The sequence below is a fragment of the Bidens hawaiensis genome, unplaced genomic scaffold (assembly GCF_021521415.1).
Source record: "Bidens hawaiensis isolate Kalapana, Puna unplaced genomic scaffold, B.hawaiensis_p1.1 tig00010570_1, whole genome shotgun sequence".
In the NCBI taxonomy this organism is placed as follows: Eukaryota; Viridiplantae; Streptophyta; class Magnoliopsida; order Asterales; family Asteraceae; genus Bidens; species Bidens hawaiensis.
This window is the reverse complement of record NW_027491808.1, coordinates 355831-369163: the sequence shown is the minus strand read 5'-3', so window position 1 is coordinate 369163 and position 13333 is coordinate 355831. Positions and strand designations below refer to the sequence as shown.

Genomic DNA, 13333 nt, shown 5'->3' with positions numbered 1-13333 from the left:
GTGTATCTTAAAGTTATAAATTTTCAGAAAAACACATATTTTCCACTATAAAACTTAAAACACCCACAATGACTATCTTTTTCGTTAGTCTGGATGATGTCGCAGTGGAGCGGACGAGCTAAACAAGGATGGCCTTGTTGTGGAGGTGAAGTCCACGAACATGTCCTTGAATTCAGACGAGGAAGCGAACGGAGAGATGGGCCTACCTTCTCTCTCTCATACCATAATTAGAAGAAAATTAATGGGGTTTATGGAGGTTTGTTGTTAATGAAGAAAATAAGGGCTTTTAAGAAAGGTTTGGAATATGAGGTGGAACTAATGTAAGGATTTATAGAATTTTTTTTATTGTTATGAATGCTCTTATACTTGCATAATCCAACACTTATTTCTTTTAACTTTCTAAACAGTTTAGTCTACATGATTCAATTCTTGTATATTTACTTCTTTATATTAAAAAAAACCCTTGATTCCACTATGCCATATATCAAAATAACTAAACATTTTAAACTTTGATATTTTAATATAAAATAACTAAACAGTTTTAAGTCTTAATTTATAGTTTCCCTTAAAAGAACTTTTGTGATCTCGTCATTTGGTTCGAGACTAGCCTATTCACTATTCAGCTGATCATGTTCATAGGTTTGACACAAGATGGTCCCAGTATGTTTGCGTTGAACATAAACCCGAGAATTTTGTGTTATGTTCGTGTCGAAAGTTCTCTCTATAAACTCTTTTAAAAGTTTGAGTACTTTTGTCAATAAGTATTTTACTAATGCAAAAGTGATATTGAAGCGATTGATATAATAAATGTTTTACTAGTATACAATTTAAGAACGCTTGTTAAAAGAGCAATTATTATGTGTATTGTGTAATGTAATATACTAATCATGATATTTTAAGAAAGGCATTGATGGAAAATAAGTGCATTAATATAGTTATAAAAAGGTAATGTATTACTACATTTCTATTTTCTAACATGTGAAACGAAGACTCACGTTAGTAGGTTTGGGAAATTTTTGAAGACTATATATTCCTTGAATAATAATTTCAAATGTATAAATATTTTTCAAGCCTTAACCAAGTTGAACCACATAGGACCGACTGGAACGGTAGTTAGGTGATGGTTGATGGATGGTGGCTGGATGCTTAGGGTGGTGGCAGTGGTGGCGGAATGGTGGTGATGGGTGGGGGATGGAGGTTGAGGACTGTGGCGGCAGTAGATGATAGAGGTTGAAGATAGCGTGTCGTGTGTGTGCATCGCTAATCTTTTATCATGATTTTTATTTTTATTCTAAATGAGACTCACATGATATTTATTAATGATTTATGTATTTATTTTTTATACCGAGGGTAGTTTGGTAATTTTTATTTGGACTTAACTGAAAAATTTAACGACGTTAGATGCTAAGGACCGCCCATATTATGAGAAGACAACTATAGGGCCCAAATGTGAATAGCTTTCTAATCCTCGGGATCAATTGTGTAGTTATTAGCCGCAAGCGTGCAAAAACTATAAACCACAAGGATCAACCATGTAGTTGCTCCAAATTTACTCATCAACATTAAATTTTCTTTATAAATGGTGAAAAATGTTTCTCCAAATTTACTCATCAACATTAACTTTTCTCTCTCATTCACTCACAACTACTTATAACTTCTCCAAACAATATAGTGAACCGGTGAACCCAGTGACAACATTACCGAGGAACTGTTGTGAATGCCCTTATATATGTTGCAAAAAGATATGGAATTAAGTGTTCGGAACTTCCTTGCATATTCTATAACATCAAAATATTTAAATGTTGAATTTTTTTTTCTAACGGTAACTTAATAAAAAATGAAGATATATTTATATTTGTCTTTTTCGTAACGGCTAGTTTTCCCCTGTAAAACACTTGTATTTACTTCTAACAGTCACATCCAGCTATCACATCTTCTTTCCAATCTCTCATTCTTACCTTTTCTGTACAATTCGATGATTAGATATACAGAAACATTTTAGGAAACCATTAAAATAATTGAGGTTTTTATGAATTTGAGTCTGATTTTTTATATCTGATTGGATTATGATATTGAAAATTGTAGGTAACAAAGTCCCAGATTGCATCCTTGGTGGCAGGGGTTTTCTCCAACACAGAAGTAGCTGAAAATAAGGTAATTAACTTTTTGCTGTTAGAACTTAGAAAAGCTTAAAATAATTGAGTTACTTCTTTATACATTATTATTATTATTATTATTATTATTATTATTATTTATGCAACAAATGTTATTATTTTTTTCTTTATTAGGTTGTGGAACTTTCTACAAGTCCAGAGGCAACTGCAAGGCCTGTGAGTGAACTTTTCAGGTAATATGTGAAAATTAATTTATGTTAGAAGTGAAAATTTCGACCCGTTTGCTAATGAATATTTATCTCAAATGGGTCAAACTGAAAAAAAATCAATAGAAATGGAACTAGGGGTGTAAATGAGCCGATTCGAGCCAGGTTGGGCTCAGACTTGAGCTCGAACTTAAACTGGCTGGCTTGGCTTGGCTCGGCTCGTTTATTTTAACGAGCTGAAAATTTGAGCTCGAGCTCGGCTAATAAACATTTGGGTTTGAACGAGAGAGTTGAGCGATCTATTGAGCGAGCCACGAGCCGAGCCAACCATGGCTTGGGCTCAACTCGTTTATGGATCGAGTCGGCTCAGCTTGTTTACAAACAAGCTTTTTTCGAGCCAGCTGTGAGCTTTTTGAACAACCCTAAATGAAACGAGTCAAAACAAAAAAAAATCAATAAAAATGAAACGGGCCAAATGATTTGAAGTTTTGAACGTTACGCCCTGTTTAATCAAAATGTAAATTCTAAATAATGTTATTCAAAATAATATTTTGTACACTTGGCCCATTCCAATCTGTATAAAATTTATATATTCTAACCCGTTACCCGACCTGTCCATTTTAGCGCGATTCCCGTGGACGTTAGGCGAGAAGCTTATTTAGACGCGATTGCAAAGGCAGAAGCCGTTAAAGCAGCTGAAGCCGCAGCAGCCAAGAAAGAGGTTGAAAAACCGGACCCAACTGAGGACTTCCAAGAACAGGCCCAAAAGTCCTTCACAAACCTCGTGGCCCGATTTAAAACCGCCACCAGCAAAATCACAGAGAAACCCGAATCTGAGCCCGAGCCCACAACCGAAGACGGGCCGCGCCCAGATGGTGCACCCGGGTTAGCCTTGTCATGGGGAAAACTAAGCTCGGGGTTTGCATCAGCGGTTAAAAACAACTCGATTGAGCTACCAAAGGTCCAGATTGCAACGGTTAGGGGTCAAGCCAAGGCCCGAACCCTGCAACCCAAGCCTGCTGTGGTCAAGAAACCCACAGCAGCTAAAAAGGCGGCACCACCCGTGCAGCAGCCCAAACCGAAAGAGTCGAAAGCAGAAGTAAGGAAGATTTTCGGGGGCGTGTTTCAGCAAGAAACCATTTATGTTGATGATTGATTAATAGTAGTAATGTTTTTATGTTCATATGTGAATTGTAGTTGAATTCTTGATGCTTGAATGCTGGTTTGATCGGCTCGAGCATCGACTTATTTTCACGTGTATCTGAATTTCGTATATTTTTTCCGAGTTGCTATATAATTTATTCGGGTTTAAAAGTTTGTGTTTGTTTATAAAAGTTCATGGTCATGTCAACCCGAGCACAACATGGTTTATTATGCCGTTTACATATGAGTGCCTAAAACATGATTATCTTCATATCTTGTTTCTATGGTGTTTCGGGTCGTGTAAGAAACATTAATATGGTTACATAAGGGCATCTCTCTCTATATATTACGCACAATAATATTAGTTTTGATACCTTCTAAATATGATAATTTGTGTTTTGGTGAATAATAATAATAATACCTTCTAAATAATAATAATAATAATAATAATAATAGTTTGAGTTGGTAACCTTTTCATGATGTAACTCGGTATGTTAAATCATTTCATTTGTATTTACACTTAAAAGAAAAGTATCAAAACAACACTTAAGGACTTCATTTGAATGCCACTAAAGCATGACCACACGCATTCATCGTCCGTTAAAGCATTGAAAGTGGCATAAAGATATGGTGAATCCATGATATAGAATTATACAAGAGGGCAGTGATTTAATAAAAAAAAAATCTAAATATTAAACTATGAAAGCACATAAATACTTGTATATTGCTTGGTTGCAAGATAAAGAAGAGAAATAGTGAAACAGTCATATATTTACGTAATCGTTTTATACAGTATATCATAGTTAAAATAACATGTATAAATGTTTTTGTGCTTAATTGAGTGCCCTTCAATGAATATAACATTTTTAAAAAACCTTGTGAACATTTTTTATGTGTTGTAGTTGTATCTTATAGTTCAAGTAATAAGCATAAATATTGTTCACGTGGCTAGAAAAAAGATTTGAAGAACAAGCATGGCACAGCATTCAAATTCACAATCAACATTTTGAGGTTGATAAAAAGAATTTCCTTGAAGATCAATTTCATTTGTTCAGTCCTCTACAATCAAAATGCTTATACAAATCCATAAAAAATTAAGAACTATGAGAATAGGCAAATCTATGATCATGATCTTATTATCCTTCTTTATAATCTTGATGTTAATCTTGATCTTTTCTACCAATCCTTGTTCTCAAACAACCCAAATCCTATTACCCAGTTTTAATCTCAATTACTTCAAGAACACCCATAACACCCTCTACTCAAATCAAGAAGTTGCGCCTACCAACATTTCCCATATCGTATTCAGCATCACAGGTGCAGTTAAAACTTGGCCCAAGAGGAAACACTACGTAGAATCTTGGTGGCGCCCAAATGGAACCACCCGCGGCTTCCTTTTTCTAGATCAAGCCCCCATCCAACTCCTCCCCTGGCCTCCAACTTCACCACGTGTATACATAGCTAATGAGACCATGAGCCAAAAAGGTGTCCCTTACACCATTAGGATCGCGAGGATGATTAAAGAGACTTTTAAAGCGGATAACGAAGGTGTGAGGTGGTACGTGATGGGGGATGATGACACTGTTTTCTTTTTGGAGAATTTGGTGGATGTGTTGAGGAAATATGATCATAATGGTTATTACTATGTTGGTATGAATGCAGAAAGTATAATATCTAATACTCAATTTTCATTTGGGATGGGATTTGGTGGTGCTGGATTTGCTTTTAGTTACCCTCTTGCTAACATTTTGGCCAAGAATTTAGATGTGTGTTTAAAGAGGTACAAAGATCTTCATGGGAGTGATTATATCTTGCAATCCTGTGTGGCTGATTTAGGCGTTTCAGTTACTCATGTAAAGGGTTTTCATCAGGTAAATTCATCACATTTTTCTGTTTTACATGAGTAAAAATGAGCAAAGCAGAGCATGAGCTCGCTTAAGCTCACGTGCGGGTAGTTTAGAGCTTTATTTCTAAAGCTCAAGTTCCACCCATGAATGGTTTTTTAAACTTGAGCTTGGTTCAGGCTCAAATCATTTGCTAGTACTAATTATTTTTACTATTTTTATTTATCTATATTTATAACTACTTTTATACATATTTAAAACTATTACACTTATTGATAACATAATATGTAGTATTTAATTATTATATATAATCATAGTCTTATATATAAATTATTATTATGTAAAATGTATATCTAATATATTTAAAAATATATAAATAATAGTCTTATTTGGGCAGATTGATCTACATGGGGACATATCAGGTCTTTTATCAGCACACCCACAGGCACCTTTGGTCTCCCTCCACCATCTTGACATGGTTGAGCCGCTCTTCCCCGGCATGGACCGCCCTCAGTCACTTAACCATTTGATGAAACCCGCAAAAGTCGACCAGTCAAGGCTCTTCCAACAAAGCATCTGCTACAACCATCCCAAAAACTGGAGTGTCTCTTTATCGTGGGGATACTCGGTCCATATTTATGAAAAAACCATGCTGCCGAGCCTCTTACAGGTACCAATACAGACGTTTGCAGAATGGCGAGCAGGAGCCCGGCCCGCTTTCATGTTGAATACCAGGGGTCTAAGCAAGAATCCTTGTGACATTCCTCATTATTTTTACTTAGATTCTGTAGATGAATATCCGGGTGACGAGGGGAAGCAAAGGCAGGTGGTGGTGACGAGCTATGTTCGGAGGTTTCCACGGCGGCAACCACCTTGCGTGCCAGGCGGGAATTATTCGGTGAATTATGTCGAGAAGATTCTCGTGATCTCACCGGCGACACGACTTGAAACAGTAAGCCCGGTTAAATGCAATGTTTTGCTTTCAGCCAGTCATTTAACCCTTCACAATTCACACTGCTTGTTCACTGGTTGAACTGGTAGGAGTAGTTAAACCATAGGAATTTATAATCAAATTTTAAAAAATAAAAATTTACACATTGCATAAAATTTAAATAGTATAATGTTTAATTTATATTTAAAAGAGTATCTTGTTTTTCAAAAAGAAATAAAATAGTGAAGAGATTTTTTTAGATTGTTGGAAAAATAATTTTATTTTATGTGCAAGAGATGATGTTCCTGAGTTCAAAACTAATAACCTATATAAAAAATTTACATTTAAAAGAATATCTTGTTTTCAAAAAGAAATAAAATAGTGAAGAGATTTTTTAGATTGTTGGAAAAATAATTTTATTTTATGTGCAAGAGATGATGTTCCTGAGTTCAAAACTAATAACCTATATAAAAAATTTATATTTAAAAGAATATCTTGTTTTCAAAAAGAAATAAAATAGTGAAGAGATTTTTTAGATTGTTGGAAAAATAATTTTATTTTATGTGCAAGAGATGATGTTCCTGAGTTCAAAACTAATAACCTATATAAAAAATTTACATTTAAAAGAATATCTTGTTTTCAAAAAGAAATAAAATAGTGAAGAGATTTTTTAGATTGTTGGAAAAATAATTTTATTTTATGTGCAAGAGATGATGTTCCTGAGTTCAAAACTAATAACCTATATAAAAAATTTATATTTAAAAGAATATCTTGTTTTCAAAAAGAAATAAAATAGTGAAGAGATTTTTTAGATTGTTGGAAAAATAATTTTATTTTATGTGCAAGAGATGATGTTCCTGAGTTCAAAACTAATAACCTATATAAAAAATTTATATTTAAAAGAATATCTTGTTTTCAAAAAGAAATAAAATAGTGAAGAGATTTTTTAGATTGTTGGAAAAATAATTTTATTTTATGTGCAAGAGATGATGTTCCTGAGTTCAAAACTAATAACCTATATAAAAAATTTATATTTAAAAGAATATCTTGTTTTCAAAAAGAAATAAAATAGCGAAGAGATTTTTTAGATTGTTGGAAAAATAATTTTATTTTATGTGCAAGAGATGATGTTCCTGAGTTCAAAACTAATAACCTATATAAAAAAAGTAGGTCTAAAATGTCTAATCACTGAACTGGTTCAACTGCCATTCGAAAAAATCCAACTGATGAAACTAGTTTCGGATCAACAACCAACAGAACCTGTTAAGATCCGGTTAGGCTTTAATATCATTGGTTAATTGGTACGAAGACGAATCACGCTGGCAAACTAGTTGACTTGATCTGTGTTTTGTTTTCAGGAGGGAAGTAGGAGGGAATGTTGTGACGTTGTATATGCGGACAAGGAAAATGTTACAACCATCAAGATTAGGCCTTGCATGAAATATGAAATAACGGGGTGACTTATATTTTGGTATGGTTGTAGGTTTTAAAATTTTGGAATCTATTTCACAAAATATAATATATATATACATAGATTATATTTTGGTTAAGAAAAACTAAAATACTTCGACTTTCTAGTATGTCATGACATTAAACCTTGTTTGTGCTTTGTAATATGAACACTTGGTGACTTTTAATGTTATAATTTGTTTAAAATTAAACCAAAGTTGATGCTCATGTTTATCGTATTTGATACGATAGCTCGGGTAGTTTTATAACTTTCGAGTTACATGGATCAAATTGTCACCTCTAGTCTTTAAAAGTAGTTTCGTAAGGCATATGTAAAAGAAACTAACACATTTGAAACTGAAAAAAGTTTTGAGTTGATTCAACAACAGTAACCAACAAATCATGAAAACGATTACCTTTTTCGTGACACGACTCAATTTGGTGTACAATCATGTTTTAGTTGGTGCTTTCAGTTGTCCTTTAACTCAACTTCCTCTTCATTTTTAAGTGCCTTCAGTTTCCTGTATCCATGGTCTGTACCGAATAGCCTGACAAAATGATTTAAATAAGATCATATGATAAAACATAACTGAGTTGCAAAGATTCGTGCCTTCAATTGCTCACTCCTTACTTTTAAATTTGACATAGACTACACAATCAGTTTAACTTATTACATAAAAAACATTTTTAAAAAACTATAAAACAAACAAGTTTAACGGGACGTGTTCAAGGGATTTGACCTGAAACTGGCTCGACCCGTTTAGACTAAACCCAAACCTGTGAATATTGTGCTAGCTTGACACAGGGGCATTATCATACTTTCCAAAAAAAAAATTTAAGGAGGCATTCTCGTCACCAGGCATGTTTTTGGCCAGACTTGGTGTAAACATAAAAAAAACGACACTCTAGTAAAATCAAACAGTCTAAACGTATGCTTAAGGATGAGTAAATATATAATTTTCTTTTACCCTTTGATAATCCAAAGTCAATCATGTTTATCCAAATTTATAAAACAAATTACTGCAACTCGGAGTCATAATAATAAGATAATCATTACAACAGTTATGATCTAAAGTATAAAAAGCTTATTAGAGCCTTACCAATCCATGTAGACAAATGTTGATGCATAGTTCCCCGATTTGGTATAAATCACTCGGTGATGATAATCATGAAAATCAGAACTGAAAATTTATTAAAACACTTATTGCCACACGATATCATCCTGAAAAAGAATGGTAAATTCAAATTATGCGTATAAAATTACTAACCCTCCATATAAAGGAAGAAAATTTGATGGGCTCCGTGGAAATAGTAACCACAATGTGCCTCAACTGTTTCTAGAACTCTAACTACCATCCACAACCACAGAGTTATAAGATGAGGGCCTGTGATGGCAGGACCGAAAATAGTAGCAAAACCAAGGAATAATATTTCTGCCGGGTGAGCATATTCAGATGTCAATCCAAAAGGTGCTGCATACCTGTAACATAACAATACCATATGCATCAGTAAATGCACTTAACATAGAATGGGTCACAGGTTTAGATTATAATTGAAGATGAATTGTTTTGTAACCATGTCTAACACATTAATGATTTACGAAAACTGAAAATGGACAAAAGAAAGTGTTTGCAAGTCAACCCAGCCCGGTTTGACCCATAACCCAACCCGCACATCTTGTTATTGAGGGTTTTAACGTACTCATGATGGACGCTATGAACATGCTTGTAGAGCCATTTCGTATGTAAAATCCTGTGTCCCCAGTAAAATATGAAATCTTCCACAATGAAGTAGAATAATATCTGAGTCGAGATCACTTTCCTGCACAGTAAAAGGTAAATGACTCACTACTATTAAAGTATGCAAAATAAAAAGATACGATTCCAAAAACTAGGATGCAACTGACTTGTCAATACCAAGAGGTACAAACGATGACCTATACAGTAGAGGTGGCAATTTCAATCTATTTACTTATAAATGGGTTATGGGTCAATCAGCCAATCAGGTTATGTTTTATATCTACTATGTCAAACAGATAACAAAAAAAGCCTGTAAACGAAGTAAACATTCAGTGAACCATTCGACTGGAAGTTCGTTTATGTTTGTTTCTTTTATAAACAAATGGACATGGACACAAGCCTCGTTCGTTCATTTATGTTCGTTAACATTTGTGTGCGTTTATTTTTTTTTTAAGTTTGTTGGTTTATGATTAGAATTTTAGAATTTTAGTTTAGTTTTATTATTTTCTAGGCCCAACAGATTGATATTCATGTTTACTTTAAATTAATGTTTGCTAGTACGTTTATTTATATTCTCCATCTACGTTCAGTTATATTTGATTGATTGCATTTGTGAACCATTTGTTTAAACTATTATGAACGAACACTAACGAACATGAACATGTTCATTTTCTTACTGCGAACACGAACAAGAAAACGCCACTCGTTTAACTGTTAACGTTCGATTTTTTTTCTGGTTAAAGTTAAGCACACAAACACAAACATGCCCATTCGTGCTCGTTCGGTTCGTTTACAGGCCTAAAAACACTATTTAGAGAATGTCAAACTCATTGAAAGTCACCCAATGTGTAATTTTATCGCATAAAGTCGCCCACAACATTTTATTCTAAAAATCAGATTACTAACTGAATATTATAACTTTAACTATGTTTGACACTAGTTTTAACACAATCAAAATTCTTGAACAAAAAGTGTTTTGGATCAACTCAATCCATTTTGACCGTTACCCAGCTCATTTGTTTGACCAACTCAAGAAAGTGTACAAGAACAGAAAACGTGCCTTCTGGAGGCACACTAAGATTTCAAAGTTCATTTCACATTCCAAATGATAAATTTTTTTTTTTTGCCAAGAATGGTTTCAGTTCAGCTTCACTCATTTAGACCCTATAAAAATTACCCATTTTGACCTGGCTCCACGTTTTTGACACCTCTAATCTACAACTAAAGTGCTAGCATATAAAGAACCTGAAAATACCAGGATGGCAGTGGAAGACTACTTCTCATTCCCATGAAGCTGAAGACCGGATAAGAAGCAAGCATGACAGGTAAGTTGACACAAAAATGATATAAAAGTAAGCGAGTAATACATTTCTCTTGAGCTTCAGTTGTGTTATTCTTGGCCTGCAAACAAAATGCCAGTTGTTGATGAAACAAGCATAAAAATAATTCCATACAAAAAAATGCAGTAATGTGAAGTTAGTTTAAGGGTACACAAGACGTAATAGATAAACCTGAATTTTGTACTTTTTGAACCATCCTGCCCTTTCTATGTATATGAAAGGAAGCCCTGATAAGAAGAATACAGTTTCATGAAGAAAAAAGCTACCAACACATGCCAGTTGAAAGTCACTAAAATGAGTGATCAAGTACTGCAAAAACATAAAAAATACAAGTAAAAAACAATCTTGTTAGATGTCGCCAAAATACCATGTGGTGCTGCTTATAAAACTATTCACTAGTGTTCAACAAAGACCAGTTTATTGCATAATGTTCATTATTCATAAGCCATTGGTTGGTTTGTGAATTTTAGAAAGATGCGCCTTTTGTGGTCTGTCTAAAAATAGAATAAATGTGACACTTAACAAGTTTCTCACACTTCACATGCTCTGCATGTCTTGACGTGACCAAATATCTATTAAAGCAAGAAAAAATACATAAGAGCTGTGATGAAAATTTGTTGATAAATGACAAATTGACTGTACTACAAAAATCCTACGGTCTATGTTTGTTCAATCTGATATTAGCATCCAGGGGGGCTGGTCCCTTTGATGAAGTTTTACGAAATTAATTATCAGAAATTATGCATATCCAATTTGATATTACGATCAGCCTCTTCATTTTACTTTTTATAAATAACATAGAAGAAATGATAGGTGCAGCAGCATATAACTAATTCAAATTCTCACTTTTCATAGTCATATTTTCACTCAGAATTTAATCCTATTAACCTACACTTAGTTACCACTCATCATCCTCTCATGATTGCATCCATTTATGTTCCACATTTTGCCACAGTATGATCTGCCTCAACCAATCTCAGTTTGCACGCATAATTAGGGCTGTAAACAAACCAAACCAAACCAAACCAAACCAAAGAAGGCCTGTTCATGTTCGTCCGTCTAACTTTTATCGGACATGCGGACGGTTCATGAACACCTAAGCGAACGAAATTTATCATTCGTGAACGGTTCACGAACACAAATGAACACAAACAATGTTTTATTTGATATGGCAAACTGAAAATGGCCAGCGTCCACAGTTCGGTTCAGCTACCAAGTTTGTGTCGGTGTTTATTTTAACATTCATATTCATATATCAATTTACATATAGATTAACCAGACAATGCTCATATATATTTTTGTTTTATAGTTAATAATTCTGCTTAAATCTATATGATAAGATTAGAAAAGTCAATAAACAAGCATTAACGAACACATTATTGAACGTTCAGGAACACAATTGAACAAACACAGCCTCTGTTCGAGTTCGTTCATTTAGTTAATCGAACGAAATTCCTTGTTCGTTTTCATTAACATCAACGAACTTCTTGCAATCTTGTCTAACGTTTGGTTCTGCTAGAATGTTATGCCACAAATAGTTCACACTTCACCGAACACATAACAACGCATTAAAACCTAAATACAGAATTTAAAGCACGTTACGGCATAACACAATAGAGCGTCAAATTCACAATAAATCTTCACGTAAATCAGTGCCTAATACTAGCAGCTAAACAACAATAGCACAAATTCTTACTCGTTACTCGTAAACCTAAATCTCATTGCCGTTGAATCAATAGATTCAAATCTAATAGCAACCAAATGCGGTATGAAGTAATGAAACGCATAACGCATTCGTCAATAACATCAAATTAGGGCAAAATAACGAGTGCGTGTGTAAGTGTGTGAATCACAGAGCAAATTAATAATAACTGAAAGCAGGTAATATACTACCGTCCAAGCAGTGTCAATGACGGAAGCCATGGGCGATGAGATTTAGAGGCGACAATGGAAGTAAGTGACACCACGAACGGATTACATCAACAGACTGTCAAAAAGAATCTAAATGAGTGAGTCATGGCTTCACATATATATACACGCTGATGTCATAAGGGGATGCTTGATGCAAGCCTTTTGTCCTTGTCGATAAGGGCGCATAATTACAACCCCCTGGGCTTACATTTGTGATACCAAAGCGAGTCCACTTATTATAATGTTTCTACTTAACAAGTTGCGAGTAATGGTAGATATTTTTATGTTTATTTCGATATAGCTGCAAACGGGTAACAAGTTGCGAAGTTAATATTAAGGGCCGGCCCTGGGGGCTGGGTGGTCGACGGTCTCTGGCCCGATACCCCGCTAGACATTTTTTTTTTTTGAAAAATTTATATGTATTTTTATGAAAAACCATATGTGTATTTAAAAATTTAATTACATAGCAACTAGCTTGGTCTATTGTCCAAGGGTATGAATCATAGCTAAAAAGTTGTGGGTTTTAGTCTCATTTAAGACATGTTTAGGCCTGTTTTTATATACAAGTTTTTTACATAACTCGAATCATAACCAAGTACACTCATTTAAAAATTATAAGTCTATTTTTAATTTTTATACAAAAGTCTTTTACATAA

At 34.0% G+C, this 13333-nt stretch overlaps 2 protein-coding genes and 1 pseudogene across 2 annotated transcripts; 2 read left to right on the top strand and 1 right to left on the bottom strand.

Annotated features, from left to right (window-relative positions):
- The first annotated feature begins 241 nt into the window (after nucleotides 1-241).
- Nucleotides 242-3634, top strand: LOC143535643 (protein PLASTID TRANSCRIPTIONALLY ACTIVE 16, chloroplastic-like). The gene is made up of 4 exons (XM_077029850.1): nucleotides 242-256; nucleotides 2086-2154; nucleotides 2289-2347; nucleotides 2945-3634. Exons 1-4 carry the CDS (start codon nucleotides 242-244, stop codon nucleotides 3474-3476), a joined length of 675 nt encoding a protein of 224 aa, XP_076885965.1. The 3' UTR covers nucleotides 3477-3634.
- A 1345-nt stretch (nucleotides 3635-4979) lies between these two features.
- Nucleotides 4980-6356, top strand: LOC143535678 (uncharacterized). The gene is made up of 2 exons (XM_077029875.1): nucleotides 4980-5334; nucleotides 5705-6356. The coding sequence occupies exons 1-2, from the start codon at nucleotides 5029-5031 to the stop codon at nucleotides 6338-6340; spliced, it is 942 nt and encodes a 313-aa protein (XP_076885990.1). The 5' UTR covers nucleotides 4980-5028; the 3' UTR covers nucleotides 6341-6356.
- A 1752-nt stretch (nucleotides 6357-8108) lies between these two features.
- On the bottom strand, nucleotides 8109-12766 carry LOC143535677 (methylsterol monooxygenase 2-2-like; annotated as a pseudogene).
- Nucleotides 12767-13333: the final 567 nt, after the last annotated feature.

What these genes read in the sequence shown, in the direction of transcription:
- LOC143535643 (XM_077029850.1), top strand. An exon ending in CAGAAGTAGCTGAAAATAAG is followed by an intron (nt 2,155 to 2,288) that starts GTAATTAACTTT and finishes TTTCTTTATTAG; the next exon opens with GTTGTGGAACTTTCTACAAG. An exon ending in CCTGTGAGTGAACTTTTCAG is followed by an intron (nt 2,348 to 2,944) that starts GTAATATGTGAA and finishes TGTCCATTTTAG; the next exon opens with CGCGATTCCCGTGGACGTTA.
- LOC143535678 (XM_077029875.1), top strand. Translation starts at nt 5,029, where the DNA reads ATGGGGGATGATGACACTGTTTTCTTTTTGGAGAATTTGGTGGATGTG. An exon ending in ATGTAAAGGGTTTTCATCAG is followed by an intron (nt 5,335 to 5,704) that starts GTAAATTCATCA and finishes TTATTTGGGCAG; the next exon opens with ATTGATCTACATGGGGACAT.